Below are 18,777 nucleotides of genomic sequence, written 5' to 3' on the forward strand. Positions count from 1 at the left end.
AGGATCCTGGGAAGTGTAGTCTTCTCTAATTGGCCGCATCCCTTTCCTCGCAGAACCTGGCGTTCTGCGGAGAGGGGGTGTCTGGGAATTGTAGTCCCTGACCATTATGAAAGGGGTTTTTTTTTCCCTACCGGGGCTTCAGTTCTGAGTTCCTCTGAGCACGTGGCGCTCTCTTTCCCTCCCAAAATGGGACAAAATTTGGGTTCGTTATTTGATGGTGTTATAAGAATTCTAAAGTCACATAGAATCAATATTCATAAATACAGTGGACACTCCGGTTGCGAATGTGATCTGTGTGGGAAGCACGTTTGCAACTCGCAGCGCTGTGTGCGCGTGCACACAGGTTGTGATTTGGCCTTCTGCGCATGCGCAAAGCACAATTTAGCGCTTCTGCGCATGTGTGACGGCAAAACCTGGAAATAACCCATTCCAGTACAGTACTTCTAGGATTCGGCGCGTCCATAACCCGAAAAAACACAACCTGAAGCATCTGTAACCAGAGGTACAGCGGTACCTCAGGTTAAGAACTTAATTCATTCTGGAGGTCTGTTCTTAACCTGAAACTGTTCTTAACCTGAAGCAGCCCTTTAACTAATGGGGCCTCCCACTGCCGCCGAAGCACAATTTCTGTTCTCATCCTGAAGCAAAGTTCTTAACCCGAGGTAATATTTCTGGGTTAGCAGAGTCTGTAACCTGAAGCATATGTAACCTGAAGCGTATGTAACCCGAGGTACCACTGTATAACTGTACACACACATCTAAATATATAAACCGTGCGTTTGAAATAGTACAGGAGAGCAATCCTGAAGCCATTTTGACTCTCCCAATGACCTAAAATATTCCTCTGCAGTAAGGGAGGCAAATGGGGAAAGCCTTCCCATTGCCTTTTCGCTTACAAATCCTGTTTTCAGGGCACATTTGTGTAGGAATAGGGTGGGCCTGTGACCTGGATTCAGGAGCTAAAGTGTTAACCATCACAAAAGAATAGCCAGGCTGCCCAGGTAAAGCAATCAGCGACCATTATCAGGTATCCTGGCAGGCAGGATTTCCGCTGTAGACCGCCTCCTATAACGTATGTATGATGATTTTGGGGTGGTCTCTGGCTAAGGGGGTTGGGCAATGTCAAAAGTCTTTAACGGTTCCTGCACACTTTTGTTCAGGGTCTCTCCCTCCTTGTTAGGAGGGGAGGGAACTCCGTTGCAACAGAAAAATAAATATCTGTCTTGCTTTCCACTGGATCCTGCCTCCATCCATTCTTCTCTGACCGATCATGGACTCAAGAGTCCCATGGGGAGTTGGGCAAGCAAAACCCAAACCAAACCAATCCCCCCCCCCCCATCAATGGTTCTTGAACTTAATCTGTTCCTGGAGTCCGTTCGACTCCTGAAACCGTTCGAAAACCAAGGCACAGCTTCTGATTGGCTACAGGAGCCTCCTGCACTCAAGCGGAAGCCGCGTTGGACGTTCGGCTTCCGAAAAACGTTCGAAAACGTTCCAGGTTTTTGGGGAGCCAAAATGTCCAAGTACCAAGAGATTTGAGAACCACGTTATGACTGTACCTCTTAATATGTTAAGTCTATCCCTAAGTGGTGTATGGGAAACTGAAGCAACGAGACACAACTTAGGACAAAATAATTGCATAAAGACACAGTTGCATATAAAAATGGTTACATGAATACAAAGTTGCGAATATATAAAAAATCGCTATCAATTCTTTTTCTTTCTGACACGCTCTTCCTCTCCAGGGTCCAAACAAACTCTCAGCTCACCCACAAAGTCTCACAACGAGAAGAGGTCCTGCAAATAGTGACGGTTACCCTAATCTCTCACTGTAGACTTGCTTTTTATTGGGAGGTTGTAGCTGCGGGGTTTTTAGGAGCCTAAGGACAAAGCGTTCCTAAGCATGTACAGAGTGCAGGTTTTCCTTCTGAGAGGAGCAGCTTGGTTTTTTTTAAACTCAGCCCAAGGACAGGGTGCCTTGGAGCATGTGCAAAGTAACCCTCTGTCAGAAGAGTACACCATTTATAGACAGTAAGAAACAGAGAGGAGATAAATAATGAAAACACAGTGAAACTTAATTTTTGCACATTTCTTCAGTGAGGGGGATCTTATGCTTTTGGGTGTGAGGAATTCAAATCTGCTATTATTTTTGTGACTGGACAACATTTAGCTTGACATTTGATGAAGAAGCACAGAAACTGCTTTTGAAAAAAAACCACATAATTTTAATTCTAACTTCTGAAGTTGTCAGGGAATGCTAAATAATAAATAATGATAAAATATAATATAACTGCAAGTACTTGGCAATCATTTTTAATGATCTCTACGCAATTTCCACTCATTTTACTTTCCAAGCAAAACTAAAGTATATTTAACCAAATATAAATTTAACTATATTTACACTATATTTAACCAAAATATCTTTTGAATTCTCTAGTTACGTTATAACTTTTTAGCACCCCTCTCAACGTGCCCCACCTCGCCATATTGGAAAGGGAAATGCCAGTGGAAAATGCGAGCCAACAATTTCTCTAACTTCATTAAACAGTCGACACTGTCTAAACTCCCTGCGAATGAATCAGGACAAATGCTTAATGGTGCACAAATTTGCTTGGAATGCCAGGAGGGGAAAAGGAAGAAGGAACTGTGATAGGAATTTTATGGTCTTAGATATATGGTAATGTTCATAAGTGTACCAACCAAGCACGTACAGTGGTGCCCCGCAAGACGAATGCCTAGCAAGATGAAAAACCCGCTAGATGAAAGGGTTTTCTGTTTTTCAATGTGCTTCACAAGACAAATTTCCCTATGGGCTTGCTTCGCAAGACGAAAACGTCTTGCGAGTCTTGCAATTTTTTTCGCTCCCCCCCCCTTTTTCTAAGCCGCTAAGCCTTTAATAGCCGCTAAACCGCTAAACCGCTAATAGCGCTAAGCCGCTAATAGGGTTGCTTTGCAAGACGAAAAAACCGCAAGACGAAGAGACTCGCGGAACAGATTGTTTTTGTCTTGCGAGGCACCACTGTACATAGATCAGCACAGGAAGACCAACCTGGAACCATTTTGATTCCTAAATTGACCAAATGTTTTCTCTGCAAGGTCAAAGTGGGAAACCTCCCCATTGTCTCTTTCCTCACAAATCCTGTCTTAAGGGCACATTTCAGATATGAATAGGGTATGAGCCTGTGACATGGCCCAGGAACTAAGTATTTATCACTACAAAAGAATGGCCAGGCTCCCCAGGAAATCCAATCAAGTAACCTGCCAGACAGGAGATAAACAAGGACAGGAGAAAAACATTCAAATTTCTGTTTTAGACCGCCTTTTCTGTGATGTAGGTGTGATGTATCTGAGGGGTGGTCTTAGGTTACACCCCTTCTGTGATGTATGTATGATGTTTCTGGGGGTGGTCTTGATCTACAGGGTGGAATTTCAAAAGTCTTTATAAGGCCTTGCATGCCATTTTTCTGGGTTCTTCCTCCTCTCCTGCGGGTGAGGGGAGCACCCTGTTGCAGCAGATCAATAAAGATCAAGCTTACTAGCTGCTTTGCCAGTGGCGTAGCGTGGGGGGTGCAGGGGGGCCGGCCACACCAGGCGCAACATCTGGGGGTTAGGGTTAGGGGGGGAAATCCACGGGTTAGGGGGCGCAAATTACTTGCCTTGCCCCGGGTGCTGACAACCCACGCTACGCCACTGTGCTTTGCTTCTCAATATTCTCTGGTTGACCTCTGTTATCTTCTCCTACCAATAGGGAACCTCTGTAAGGACTCTATATGGGCTCTTGGATACCCCATAAGGGAAAAGGGCAGAACGAAACCCCAATTCTTACCTTTTTCTAGAGAAAAGCAAATGTGGAGTTAATGAGGTTACAAGGCAGCATGCAACATGGATTCCAGGGAATACTTCCCAAGTAGTTTTCGAAAAAGGCCTCCGAACAGAGCGGCTGGGTTTGTGGCTCGTCTCAGCTAGCTAAGGCTGAAGAGGTCTAGATCCAGCAGGTATCTGTGACAAGGAGCCACTTCGAAGAGAAAAAGCATGGAGCACCCAGCAGACAACTTCTCTCCCGAAGGATTGTACTAACCTACAGGACTGGGAGCTGGCCTTTATAGGGCCAGGACTTCCAGAGGGAGGTGGTCTTGGAGACAAAGGATGATGAGATTAAGGACCATGCGGGGCAGAAAAATGATTAAGTAGTGAGGGACATTCCTCAACAGAAGGAGTTGGGCGGGGAATTCCTGGGACACCCCAGCTGAGTGAATCAAAGAGCATGCTCCCAGTGAAAATGGGATTAGGAAGGGGTTATCTCACTTCAATAAGGCTCCTTGTGCCTAAACACAAAAGGAGGTGGATATGGGATTAACGCAATCTGTGAGTAATGGACCTCCACCCTACAGAAGGACGACGTGCTAAGAAATAAAGAAAGCTTGATTAATTTAAGGAGGGTGTTGTTTTACGTCAGCTTCGGTATTGATTTCTGGGATTGATTTGTTGTTGTTGTTTAGTTGTTTAGTCGTGTCCGACTCTTTGTGACCCCATGGACCAGAGCACGCCAGGCACTCTTGTCTTCCACTGCCTCCCACAGTTTGGTCAAACTCATGCTGGTAACTTTGAGAACACTGTCCAACCATCTCGTTCTCTGTCATCCCCTTCTCCTCTTTCCCAACATCAGGGTCTTTTCCAGGGAGTCTTCTCTTCTCATGAGGTGGCCAAAGTATTGGAGCCTCAGCTTCAGGATCTGTCCTTCCAGTGAGCACTCAGGGCTGATTTCCTTCAGAACGGATAGGTTTGATCTTCTTGCAGTCCATGGGACTCTCAAGAGTCTCCTCCAGCACCAGAATTCAAAAGCATCAATTCTTCGGCGATCAGCCTTCTTGATGGTCCAGCTCTCACTTCCATACATCGCTATTGATTAGATCAGGGTTAAATTAGATGCTGCTTCTGGCTCATCTAACCTGATTTGGACCCAAGATCTGTTGCTGTCCCTCTCACATCTAGCAGTCGGTCTTCTTTGTATCTCACATGCCGTACGTCACAAAGGTGACAGCTCAGTATGAACAATGTACATGGAAGTGGTTGTTGTGTTCACCATTTCAAAATACTGGTTTGCCTTGACACCAATCCACCCTTGTAGAGGAGCCCAGAGTGCTGTCACCCCTTAGCTAAAGACCCCCCCAAAACACCTGTCGGTCAGCTAAATGTGTACACCTGCCTATACCTGTATTCAAGAGACTTGTAGTCCACAAAAGTGACTTTTAGGTCCCTTCCAACTCTTCAATTCTATGATTATAGGTGCTCCAGAAGGTCATAACCACAGCCCAAAGGATTATTGGTCACCCTCTCACCCGGGATACAGTCTGTTTGCACTACTGCCTTCTGGCAGGAGGTATAGAAACATCAAGTCAAGGACAAATAGACTGAAAAATAGTTTCTATCCAAGAGCTGTGGCCTTTTTGAATGCTGTAACTCGATAGTGAGACCTGGGAGTTTGATGGGTGTGGGTGTGGGTGTGGTTGGAAGGTGGTTTGTTTGGTTGTTGTTGTGTTTTGCTTTTGTTGTTTTTAAGGGATGGCATCCAATTTCGTTGCACTTGTGCAATGTTGCACTAGTGTAATGACAATAAAGAATCTATCTATCTATCTATTATACGATCTGCCACTAGCCATCTTGCCCAATGTCCACACACAGTCACACAAATCATATGTGACGCATTGGAAGCTTGACCAGAAGCAAAACACCATCAGCTCTTTTCCAGTTCATATTTCATTTCAGGTCGTTTCGCTTTTAATTCGTATTCCACCTTTCCATATTTGCGACACGCAAGGCGGTTGACAGAAACAAAATATACAACAAACAACACGTGCATTATAATAATCTGATCCAATACAAAAAGTCGTAGTGAAAACGTAACTTTAAAATTGAATGGTTTATAATAAATAAAGTAACATTCAATAATCTATTTGAATATAATACAGTGGTACCTCGGGTTAAGAAGGGACGCGGGTGGTGCTGTGGGTTAAACCACAGAGCCTAGGACTTGCCGATCAGAAGGTCGGCGGTTCGAATCCCCGCAATGGGGTGAGCTCCCATTGCTGGGTCCCTGCTCCTGCCAACCTAGCAGTTCGAAAGCACGTCAAACTGCAAGTAGATAAATAGGTACTGCTCCGGCGGGAAGGTAAACGGCATTTCCGTGCGCTGCTCCAGTTCACCAGAAGCGGCTTAGTCATGCTGGCCACATGACCCAGAAGCTGTACACCGGCTCCGTCGGCCAATAAAGCGAGATGAGCGCCGCAACCCCAGAGTCGGTCATGACTGGACCTAATAGTCAGGGGTCCCTTTACCTTTACCTCGGATTAAGAACTTAATTCGTTCTGGAGGTCCGTTCTTAACCTGAAACTGTTCTTAACCTGAAGCACCACTTCAGCTAATGGGGCCTCCTGCCGCCGCCGCACGATTTCTGTTCTCATCCTGAAGCAAAGTTCTTAACCCGAGGTACTATTACTGGGTCAGCAGAGTCTGTAACCTGAAGCGTCTGTAACCTGAAGTGTCTGTAACCCGAGGTACCACTGTAGTACCAAAAAAAATTTAACTCTTGAAAAATATGGTTCTTATACTGGGTCGCCTTGAGGCGATTCTTACATACACTACAGGTGAGTAGGTGACTGGCGTTCGACACGCCCGCAGGGGCACAAACAGTTTTGGAAGCCTCTCCAAAGATGGGCTGCTAACCTTTTTCACCAGCTGGTCCTTCCAGACAGTCAATAAAAACAGCCGCACGCAATGTGCCGTTCACATATCTTGCTATACGAGAGTTTTCACATCTTCTAGGAATCCACAGCTGCACTGGGAAGTCTTTTCTTACCACCGGCCCGGGCAGCCCCGTATCATGTTTCGGAAAAGCTGACAATCTTCTTCCATATCCTCTGGGATGTCAGAAGACACTGGCGGGGGGGAGGGGGTGCTCAGCAGCTGACTGGGGGGCAACCAGGGCTCGGAAAAGTCTGCCCGGCGACAGCGGACCCCGCAACCTTGTCCTGGGACTTCATCCTGACAGGGACGTACTGAAAAGATTTGGTGCTGATGTGCGTCTGTGGAGCAACTGCTGTGTTGCCAAGGCCGCCGGGGAGGCCCTTTTCTCCCGGGTGTGTGTGGGGCGCAGGATAAGCGACCTTTTTGCGGCGGCTGCTTCGGCTGTGCCAGGAAGCCCAGTGGCTGAGGCTCTGGCCCTGTTTCTCTAGCAGGCTGCTGCCCAGCTTCCACCTCTGCCATGTCCTTTGGATCTGGGATTGGACCTGGAGGAAGAAGAAAGAAAATTGGGGGTGATTGGTGGTGCCATGGCAGCTTGCCTAGGACCACCAGAAGCCAATACAGTGGGACCTCAGGTTACATACGCTTCAGGTTACATACGCTTCAGGTTACAGACTCCACTAACCCAGAAATAATACCTTGGGTTAAGAACTTTGCTTCAGGATGAGAACAGAAATTGTGCAGCGGCAGCAGGAGGCCCCATTAGCTAAAGTGGTGCTTCAGGTTAAGAACAGTTTCAGGTTAAGAACAGACCTCCAGAACGAAGTAAGTTCTTAACTCGAGGTACCACTGTGCTCCGGCGGCACGGTGGCAGCAGGAGGCCCCATTAGCTAAAGTGGTGCTTCAGGTTAAGAACAGTTTCAGGTTAAGAACAGACCTCCAGAACGAAGTAAGTTCTTAACTCGAGGTACCACTGTGCTCCGGCAGCACGGTGGCAGCAGGAGGCCCCCATTAGCTAAAGTGGTGCTTCAGGTTAAGAACAGTTTCAGGTTAAGAGTGGACCTCCGGAACGAATTAAGTTCTTAACCTGAGGTACCACTGTAGAAAAAAGACAGTCACAGAACCGAGAAATTGCACAAAAGAAATGAAATACCGTGAATATCCCAGAAACGAGAAGTAATTGACTAGAAATATTATATTATAGGGGACGCGGGTGGCGCTGCAGGTTAAACCACAGAGCTGAGGATGTGCCGATCAGAAGGTCGGTGGTTCGAATCCCTGCGACGGGGTGAGTTCCCCCTGCTCCTGCCAACCTAGCAGTTCGAAAGCACGTCAAAGTGCAAGTAGATAAATAGGTACCACTCCGGCGGGAAGGTAAACGGCGTTTCCGTGCGCTGCTCTGGTTCGCCAGAAGGGGCTTAGTCATGCTGGCCACATGAACTGGAAGCTGTACGCCGGCTCCCTCGGCCAATAAAGCGAGATGAGCGCTGCAGCCCCAGAGTCGGCCACGACTGGACTTAATAGTCAGGGGTCCCTTTACCTTTACCTTTTTATTATCTTATAGAATTAAACTAAATAACAAAAATCAAAAAGTTTAAGGAAGAAATTAGAAAAACCTAGAATTGAACAAAGCCTTAACGGGATGCCGGGTGCAAACCTTGTTTCACTGAACTATTCAGTTTCCTCAGAAGGAAATAGAGAAATCATAAAAATCATTGTTTAAAGTGTTAAAAATTTAAGGTCTAGGACCATCGGAAGAGCTGGATCAGGCCGGTTGCTCATCTGGTCCAGCATCTGAAGGAAACCCTCAAGCAAGATTCGAACACAAGAGCCCTCTCCCTTCCTGGGGATTCCAGCAACAGGTATTCAGAGGCAAGAGCACAGCCATCATACAACAAACCATATCGGAAGTACTGTACAGTGGTACCTTGCAAGACGAATGCCCTGCAAGACAAAAAACTCGCTAGACGCAGTGGCGTAGCGTGGGTTGTCAGCACCCGGGGCAAGGCAAGTAATTTGCACCCCCTAACCCGTGGATTTGCGCCCCCTAACCCGTGGACTTGCGCCCCCTAACCCTAACCCCCAGATGTTGCACCCGGTGCGGCCGGCCCCCCCTGCACCCCCCACGCTACGCCACTGGCTAGACGAAAGGGTTTTTTGTTTTTTGAGCTGCTTCGCAAGAAGATTTTCCCTATGGGCTTGCTTCGCAAGACGGCAGCAATGAAATCGAATCCATTGGGCATGTCATCTTATACTGCCCATTATATCGAGACTCAAGAAAAGAGCTGATCGAACCGATTCTGAGGAAAATACAGACGACACCTATATCAGACACCTCTTAGCTGACAAAGAGCCCGAAATTAACAGGGCCGTGGCAAAGTACTGTTACATTGCAACAAGAATAAGACGAGCAAAAGGAGCTCAAACTGTAAACATCGAAGGAACGATAATAAACAGTAGCGACTTCTGCACTGAATTTTAAAAACTCAAAACTCGAAACCTGGTCATAAATATAAGCACCAATTCTGAGAATTGGCCATATTTTTACTGCTACTTCTAGCACATATTTTATAAATTGCTTCCTGGTCATTGACTGTATTAAAGATATTTGATTTTGTCTTGCAAGTTTGTTTCCTTTTTCTTAACACCGTTAATACAGTTGCGACGTGACTTCGAGGAGCAACTCACAGAACGCGGTGTGGTAGCCTTTTTGGAGGTTTTTTAAGACTTTGGTGGTTTTTGAAGCTTTTCCAAAACTTTCCCGACACCGTGCTTCGCAAGGCGACAAAACTCGCGGAACGAATTAATTTCGTCTTGCGAGGCACCACTGTATTTGCCAAAAAAAAAACCCCAAAATGCTCAACAACGATTTTCACTCTTTGAAATATGGCAACTCTGCTTTTAAAGGCATCCAAATTGGAATTCTGGGTGCCGAAAGAGCAAAAAAGGCTACAGTGGTACCTTGGTTCTCAAACGCCTTGGTACTCAAACAACTTGGAACCCAAACACTGCAAACCCGGAAGTAAGTGTTCTGGTTTGCAAACTTTTTTTGGAAGCTGAACGTGCTCCGTTTTGAGTGTTATGCTTCTGATTTGAGTGCCACACTTCTGTTTTGAGTGTTATGCTGAAGTCTGTCTGTTTTCACTATTTATTTCGTGTTTTTGTGGGTTTTCTGTTTTGTTTTTGTGGCTCTGCAGAACCCGGTTCAGCTACCGATTGATTGTGTAACTGCAGTACATTGTTTATTGCTTTCATTTTATGGGTCAATGGTCTCGTTACATAGTAAAATTCATGCTAAATTGCTGTTTTAGGGGTTGTTTTTAAAAGTCTGGAACGGATTAATCCATTTTACATTACTTTCTATGGGAAAGCGTGCCTTGGTTTTGGAACGCTTTGATTTTGGAACGGACTTCCGGAACAGATTCAGTTGGAAAACCAAGGTACCACTGAATTTATGTATGCGACCACAGCTGCACGGATGTTATTGGCCCAGAGATGCAAAGAAGATAAAGCCCCGATATACCGAAAGAATTGAAAAGACTGTTCATGTACGCTACTACGGCTGCAAGGATGCTGCTTGCCCAGAAATGGGAAAATGACAAAATGCCTACGAAGGCGGACTGGCAGATGAAACTACTATATTATGCGAAAATGGCAAGATGATTGACTGGGAAAATGAGAAATCAGGAAGATCGAAACTTAGTAGAGATTGGGATAAATATAAAGGTAAAGGGACCCCTGACCATTTGGTCCAGTTGTGACCAACTCTGGGGTTGCGGCGCTCATCTCGCTTTATTGGCCGAGAGAGCCGGAGTACAGCTTCCGGGTCATGTGGCCAGCATGACTAAGCCGCTTCTGGCGAACCAGAGCAGTGCACGGAAACGCTGTTTACCTTCCCACCGGAGTGGTACCTATTTATCTACTTGCACTTTGACGTGCTTTCAAACTGCTAGGTGGGCAAGAGCTGGGACCGAGCAATGGGAGCTCACCCCGTCACGGGGATTCGAACCGCTGACCTTCTGATCGGCAAGCCCTAGGCTCTGTGGTTTAACCCACAGTGCCACCCGCGTCCCACTCCGGGATAAATATTGATTGTATTTAAAAGAACACTGTAAACACCTGAACTCTTTGGCAGGCTTTAAATAACTCTTGCAATGTTACAAAGACTTTGGAAACAACGGAGGACTGTAATTTGGATGAACTATAATATGCAGTTGACATACGTATTTAAAGAAGCCACGGAGGGAAGAAAGGAAGTCCTAAGATTCTAAAGAATCTTGTTTTATTTTCAGTGGGTTCAAGAATGTTACAGTGGTGCCTCGCAAGACGAAAATAATCCGTTCCGCGAGTCTCTTCGTCTAGCGGTTTTTTCGTCTTGCGAAGCAACCCTATTAGCGGCTTAGCGGATTAGCGCTATTAGCGGTTTAGTGGCTATTAGCGGCTTAGCGGATTAGAAAAAGGGGGGGAGGAAAGCGAAAAAAATCACAATACTCGCAAGACGTTTTCGTCTTGCGAAGCAAGCCCATAGGGAAATTCGTCTTGCGAAGCGCATCGAAAAACGGAAAACCCTTTCGTCTAGCAGGTTTTTCGTCTTGCGAGGCATTCGTCTTGCGGGGCACCACTGTAATTGTGTGATTGATTCTGTAAAACCAAATAAAAATTATTTCAAAAGAAAAAGATAAAGTCCCAAACAGAGAAGAATGGCAGATTCCGAAATGGCAGAAATGATCGGAAGAATTAGAAATGAGGAAGACCAAAATTTTAATAAGGAATGGGGGAAATTTACAACTTCTCTTAAAAACCATGGTAAACAGTTAAAACCGTTAGTAGGATTGGAATAGCACTTGTAGTTATAATGGTGAATTTTGGATATAACGGAGATGTAAAAGGTTTGGATTATTATAAAAGATGCAGGAAGAAATGACTAACAATAGGACCCGCAAAGGAGATTTTTTGGAATCTTGTTTCTATGTTGTATGTTGCACATGTGATTGTAAAAAATTAATTTGCAAAACCAAATTAATAAATTAATATTAAAAAAAATTAAAGCCATCCAAATTGGTGGACATTGCTCTAACCACAACAGGACGCTGCCTTAGAATTCAGGGGAGAGGGTGACTCTGAGCACATGTTCAGCCCAAGAGTTTGTGACCAGTAGGAACAAGCTTACTAGTCCAAGTTTGCACAAAAAAACTACTCCTAGACTTTGAGCTTATGAATTATGGTGCTGGAATTCTGGTGCTGGAGGAGACTCTTGAGAGTCCCATGGACTGCAAGAAGATCAAACCGATCCATTCTGAAGGAAATCAGCCCTGAGTGCTCACTGGAAGGACAGATCCTGAAGCTGAGGCTCCAAGACTTTGGCCACCTCATGAGAAGAGAAGACTCCCTGGAAAAGACCCTGATGTTGGGAAAGATCATAGAATCATAGAATCATAGAGTTGGAATAGACCACAAGGGCCGTCGAGTCCAACCCCCTGCCAAGCAGGAAACACCATCAGAGCACTCCTGACATATGGTTGTCAAGCCTCTGCTTAAAGACCTCCAAAGGAGGAGACTCCACCACACTCCTTGGCAGCAAATTCCACTGTCGAACAGCTCTTACTGTCAGGAAGTTGTTCCTAATGTTTAGGTGGAATCTTCTTTCTTGTAGTTTGGATCCATTGCTCCGTGTCCGCTTCTCTGGAGCAGCAGAAAACAACCTTTCTCCCTCCTTTATGTGACATCCTTTTATATATTTGAACATGGCTATCATATCACCCCTTAACCTCCTCTTCTCCAGGCTAAACATGCCCAGCTCCCTTAGCCGTTCCTCATAAGGCATCATTTCTAGGCCTTTGACCATTTTGGTTGCCCTCCTCTGGACACATTCCAGTTTGTCAGTGTCCTTCTTGAACTGTGGTGCCCAGAACTGGACACAGTACTCCAGGTGGGGTCTGACCAGAGCAGAATACAGTGGCACTATTACAAGATGGAGGGCACAAGGAGAAGGGGACGACAGAGGATGAGATGGTTGGACAGTGTTCTCGAAGCTACCAGCATGAGTTTGAACAAACTGCGGGAGGCAGTGGAAGTCAGGAGTGCCTGGCGTGCTCTGGTCCAGGGGGTCACGAAGAGTCGGACACGACTAAACAACTAAACAACAACAACAATAAAGACTTTGAGCCAGCCAGCTCCATGCTTGCACAAGGAGAAGCAGAATGCCTTTCCAATGACCTACCTCTTTATTGACAAAGCAGTAGAGGACGCTCACCAGCAATCCCTGAAAGAATAATAATTTTTTTTTATTATTTAAAAAAATGTGACAGGACAGAGGACTGATAACACGCTGCAAACTTATAATTGCAGAAGGCTGAAAAGTAGGGTATGCGTGCTCTAAATGATAAGAACACTGATATCAAAGATCTACCCAGTACCTGTAAGGAGTTGAGCAACAACTCAAAGAAGAATTTGACGTATCGCAAGGTGCCCTGGGCATGTTCCTCAGTGACCAGCACAAATACCACCTCATGAATCCCCAGCAGCGGGATGAGGGTCAGCGTTGACTTGGCCAACCTAAAAAGAAGCGAAGAAATGGAGTGAGTTTCTGGGCATGTGCGAAGCGGGGAACTAAGAGGCTTTGCCACGTTGGTCACGCACGCTGTAAATATCCCCTCAAAAATCCACAGTGGATAGTGTTGCGCCACACACACCTGTAAAAGCCATTTTGTGACATGCCACACCCTCGCGGCAGCCATTTTGTGGCTGGCGCCCATGACACTTTCTCATATCCTGAATGTGTGCTCAATAGCCAAAGCAAGGGTTGGGGAAAGAAGCAGGGAAGCTTTGCTCCAGAGGTTGCAAAATATTTATCTGGATGTGGCTCTCTTGCTTTTGTTCTCTTTTGAAGGAAGTTCTACAAGTAAAGCTTGAATTCAACTTATGGGCCTGGGCAATGTTTTATTCCAAAAGGAGTTATTTTTTTATGCATCCAGTTGGTTCCTGTTGTGCATTGTTAATATCTGCAATAAGCCATGGGTGGAATGGGTGCACGCTCTAGTTATCTCTTGCCTGGACTACTCTATGCGCTCTATGTGGGGCTACCTTTGAAGGTGACCCGGAAACTGCAGTTTATCCAGAATGCGACAGCTAGACTGGTGACTGGGAACGGCCACCGAGACCATATAACGCCAGTCTTGAAAGACCTACACTGGCTCCCAGTACGTTTCCGAGCACAATTCAAAGCATTGGTGCTGACCTTGAAAGCTCTAAACGGCCTCGGTCCAGTATACCTGAAGGAGCGTCTCCACCCCCATTGTTCTGCCCGGACAATGAGGTCCAGCGCTGAGAGCCTTCTGGCGGTTCCCTCACTGAGAGAAGCCAAGTTACAGGGAACCAGGCAGAGGGCCTTCTTGGTAGTGGCACCCGCCCTATGGAACGCCCTCCCACCAGATGTCAAAGAGAAGAACAACTACCAGACTTTTAGAAGACATCTGAAGGCAGCCTTGTTTAGGGAAGCTTTTAATGTTTAATAGACTATTGTATTTTAGTGTTCTGTTGGAAGCCGCCCAGAGTGGCTGAGGAAACGTAGCCAGATGGGTGGGGTATTAATAATAATAATAATAATTAATAATAATAATAAATTTATTATCAGATAGTTGCTGTTTTTCAAGAAGTCAACTCTTTCTACAAAATGCCTGATTGGGTGACAGGCAATCTCTTGTAGGTAGATTTCTCACCTACCTGAATTTGTAATCTGTGTAACGCATCTGTTGCGCCCGGAGTTTGGAGACCAGGATATTGATGATGCGTATGAAGATCACAAAGTTGACCTGGAAAATGGGAAAGAAGGAAAGGGGTCCGATTGGCAGCAACCTCTCCAATCCAGCCGCGTCACCCCTCTGATGTCTGCCACCGATATCAGCAATGCCACAGGCATATTGACATTAGACAATGGGCACATCCTCAAAAATTGTTCTTAGTCTGCCTGTTCCTGCAGTGGGGGGGGGGGGCTGTTTAAGAACCACATGACATTCCCTCTGTTCTGTTCACATACCTGATGTCCCAGGGCAAAAAACCCCAACGTTTCTCCTACGCTAGTACAGTGGTACCTCAAGTTAAGAACTTAATTCATTCTGGAGGTCCATTCTTAACCTGAAACTGTTCTTAACCTGAAGCACCACTTTAGCTAATAGGGCCTCCTGCTGCCACCAAGCGATTTCTGTTCTCATCCTGAAGCAAAGTTCTTAACCCGAGGTACTATTTCTTGGTTAGTGGAGTCTGTAACCTGAAGCATCTGTAACCCGAGGTACCACTGTACTGCAAAAAGGATATTTGATGCACTCACATGACACTTTCTCCTTAATACAGTGGTACCTCAGGTTAAGTACTTAATTCGTTCCGGAGGTCCGTTCTTAACTTGAAACTGTTCTTAACCTGAAGCACCACTTTAGCTAATGGGGCCTCCTGCTGCCGCAGTGCTGCCAGAGCACAATTTCTGTTCTCATCCTGAAGCAAAGTTCTTGACCTGAGGTAATATTTCTGGGTTAGCGGAGTCTGTAACCTGACACGTATGTAACCCGAGGTACCACTGTAAATCTTTCTAACCTACTGAGAGGCACCGATGCTCTGAAAGAGTAAAAGGCAGTTTCTCTGTTCCTCGGCAACTTACAAAGATTGCTAGCAGAATCGGGCAACGGATGATCCACCAATAGCCCATGTTGTCGTTTCTCTCCCAGCATCTGTGGAAGGAGGTGGGGAGCAATTAAAAAGGGGTCAGCAGGTCGAAGGAGGGATGAACAACCCCTGTCTACCGATGGGCAATTGCGCCTCGGTTGTCAAACGTTTCGGAAGTCGAAGAGGCTTCTGGAACGGATTACGTTCAACAACTGAAGTTCCACTGTATATAACACCATTCACACACACATGAAGTTTACAAGAATTATACATAAAAGGCAGTAAAAATATATATAAGATGTTAGAATCAGAAATCAGCCAGCTAGGTTGGATCAGGTTGGATGGCGGCTAACAGATTGAGGTTGAATCCTGACAAGACAGAAGTACTGTTTTGGGGGGACAGGAGGCGGGCAGGTGTGGAGGATTCCCTGGTCCTGAATGGGGTAACTGTGCCCCTGAAGGACCAGGTGCGCAGCCTGGGAGTCATTTTGGACTCACAGCTGTCCATGGAGGCACAGGTCAAATCTGTATCCAGGGCAGCTGTTTACCAGCTCCATCTGGTACGCAGGCTGAGACCCTATCTGCCTGCGGACTGCCTCGCCAGAGTGGTGAATGCTCTGGTTATCTCCCGCTTGGATTACTGCAATGCGCTCTACGTGGGGCTACCTTTGAAGGTGACCCGGAAACTACAACTAATCCAGACCGCGGCAGCTAGACTGGTGACTGGGAGCGGCCGCAGAGACCACATAACACCGGTCTTGAAAGACCTACATTGGCTCCCAGTACGTTTCCGAGCACAATTCAAAGTGTTGGTGCTGACCTTTAAAGCCCTAAACGGCCATGGTCCAGTATACCTGAAGGAGCATCTCCACCCCCATCGTTCTGCCCAGACACTGAGGTCTAGCACCGAGGGCCTTCTGGCAGTTCCCTTGCTGCGAGAAGCCAAGTTACAGGGAACCAGGCAGAGGGCCTTCTCGGTAGTGGCGCCTTCCCTGTGGAACACCCTCCCACCAGATGTCAAAGAGAACATCAACTACCAGGCTTTTAGAAGACATCTGAAGGCAGCCCTGTTTCAGGAAGCTTTTAATGTTTGATGTTGTCAGGGGTTCAGGAGCAGAGACGCAGAGAAGGGAGGAGACAGAGAGCGAGGGGGAGGAATACGAAGGAAGGATGAGTGGGGATGACGACCCGAGATCACCGAGCCTGTCTAGCGAGTCCGAGGATTCCCAGAAGGGAGCGCCAGCAGCCAGAGCAAGGGGGGAGAGCAGGGGGACACCCCAGGAAGAAGGGTCCAGAGAGGGATCAGAAAGCAGCAGTTGGAGATCGGGACCCACGTTCCCAGCCGGGAGCAGCGGGGAGAAAGGGGACCAGATATCGGGCTCCGGAGACTTTCAGAAGGAGGGAGGGCATGAGTCAGGAGTAGTCACGCCCACCTCGGGGAGCGAGGAAACGATCAAGAGGAAAGTGGAGAGTTGGGCGCGCGCGCCAAGTTCAAATGTAACGGAAGCTGGCGCAGCCAGCAGCCCAGAGAGTGAACCGAGTCCCAAAGCCCGCCGCAAGGAGGCGGAAGGGTCAGGGGGGTCCGCGTCAGAAGAGAGTAGGAAAGGAGAGACCCAGGGGGGCAGGAGGACCCAGAGACGGAAGGAAAGGCGCAGGAGGTGGAGCAAGGCTAGGGTATTAAGCTGGTGCGCTAGAGGCGGAGACTCAGACGGGTCTTCGTCGTTCTGACCTAGAAGAAGTAGGGCTGCACGTTGCAGTTTGGAAATGGAACCTGTAATCCAATAAAGACTCTTTGAAACTGAACGCTGGCTGACTTGGTCCTATGTGAGCTGGGACTGGGCGGCAGCCCTGACAGTAAGACCCGTCTCACAAGCTTCTGACACCTGATACCTCGCAGCGGAGACAGAAGCAGCTGGAGGAGGGGATCGGTGTGTGGGAGCAAGCTCACGACGGTTGGCAAAGATGACGGAAGCAGAGAAAGTTTCAGCGCTGCAACAGGCAGTTACCCAATTGAATGCGGAGGTACTGGCATCCAAGAAAAGGGAGGAGGATGTGGCAGCCGCCTACCGAGATCTCCACGCCAGGTTTGAAGCATGGGTTAAGCATGGGCAGCCAGGACCCAGACCGGAGGGGGTTGGGTTGGCACGGAGAGCAGGAGGGCTGGTGGCTCACTTCGATGGGAATTTACAACAGTACCCCAACTTTCGAGCAGATGTGATGTGCGCACTGCAACTGCTGGCAAAAGACTTTAGAGATGAGCAAGAGAAAGTGGGGTTTATACTGTCCCATTTGCATGGGGATGCGAAGGCGTGGCTGCGCAATTTGTGGAGGGATAAAGATCCGGCGCTTCAGAGTGCAGATGCCTTTATCAAAGCGATGGATGCATGTTTTTTGTCTACCATTGATGTGGATCTTGCCCGACGGGAGATTCATGGACTGAAACAAGGGAGGGCGAGCGTCCGACAGTACCACGCCCGCTTTTTTGCGCTGGTCAGTGCATTGGAATGGGACCGGGACTCGCCCCCAGTCAGGGACCTGTTCTGGGAGGGTCTCAGCTCTGCTGTGAAGGATGAAATTGCGAGGGGGGAGAGGCCCCGAAGCACGCAGGAGGTGGTCCAAAGGGCGCTGACTGTGGGGGTGAGGCTGGAAGAACGTCCATGGTGCAGAGATGAAGGACGTGGAGGGCGCGAAGCAGCGAGAAGTTTCTCTTTCGTTCCAAGGGAAGCAGCGCGTGCGCAATCCACACCTCCGCCAGGAGGGGGAGTGGAACCTATGGAAGTGGGAGGCGCCAGGGCTCAGTCAGCTAGCAGAGCCTCTGCACCGACAGCAGTCAAGACTAAACCTCCTAGAGGGACCAGGAAGTGTTACATATGCGAGAGCCCTCAACACTTGGCGAAAGAGTGTCCCCAGAGGAGCTCCAAGCACACTGCAGCCTCCGCAACGGTGAAAGTGGCCACACAATGCAGCGAAGCCCAGCAGGGAAACGACGATGTCTGGCTGGAGACAGAGGCACTGGGGCCCAGCCAGACGCATCAGTGAAGCAGTCCCCAGCGATATTGCAACCCACGGACCCCCTCCCACCCAAACCAGTAGTGCAACTCACAGCGTCTCTCCAGCTACCCAATGGAGTCACCATCGAAGTGCCGCTTTCTGTGGATTCTGGAAGCAACGCAGACTTTATAGCACAGGATTTTGTGGAGCAGCACGCTATAAAGCTGCTGCCTGCCACTCTGCCCCTGCAAGTCGTCACAGTGGATGGCAGAGAGTTGCTAGGGGGGCAGGTGGTGAAGCAGACGCCACCAATGGTGATGCAACTTGGTAACCACAGGGAAGTCATCAGTTTTAATGTCACCCGACTGTCGGACACGCCCATTGTGTTGG

The 18,777-nt window shown here is 47.6% G+C and overlaps 1 protein-coding gene and 1 long non-coding RNA gene across 2 annotated transcripts in view; both read right to left on the minus strand.

Annotated features, from left to right (window-relative positions):
• LOC310712747 overlaps positions 1-18,777 on the minus strand; it is a 410,683-nt gene that overhangs the window by 104,488 nt on the left and 287,418 nt on the right. The window lies entirely within an intron of this gene.
• The window catches only part of LOC310712640 (glucagon receptor-like), a 49,023-nt gene continuing 36,587 nt past the window's right edge, over positions 6,342-18,777 (minus strand). The window contains exons 10-14 of the mRNA XM_083515909.1: positions 15,392-15,461; positions 14,464-14,552; positions 13,158-13,296; positions 12,962-13,003; positions 6,342-7,286 (exon numbers count right to left, since the gene is read on the minus strand). Coding sequence (XP_083372035.1) covers positions 6,957-7,286; positions 12,962-13,003; positions 13,158-13,296; positions 14,464-14,552; positions 15,392-15,461 — 670 coding nt within the window. The 3' untranslated portion in view covers positions 6,342-6,956. The remainder of the gene's footprint in view (positions 7,287-12,961; positions 13,004-13,157; positions 13,297-14,463; positions 14,553-15,391; positions 15,462-18,777) is intronic.

Source organism: Podarcis liolepis (genome assembly GCF_965112155.1).
Source record: "Podarcis liolepis genome assembly, chromosome: 7".
Classification (NCBI taxonomy): Eukaryota; Metazoa; Chordata; class Lepidosauria; order Squamata; family Lacertidae; genus Podarcis; species Podarcis liolepis.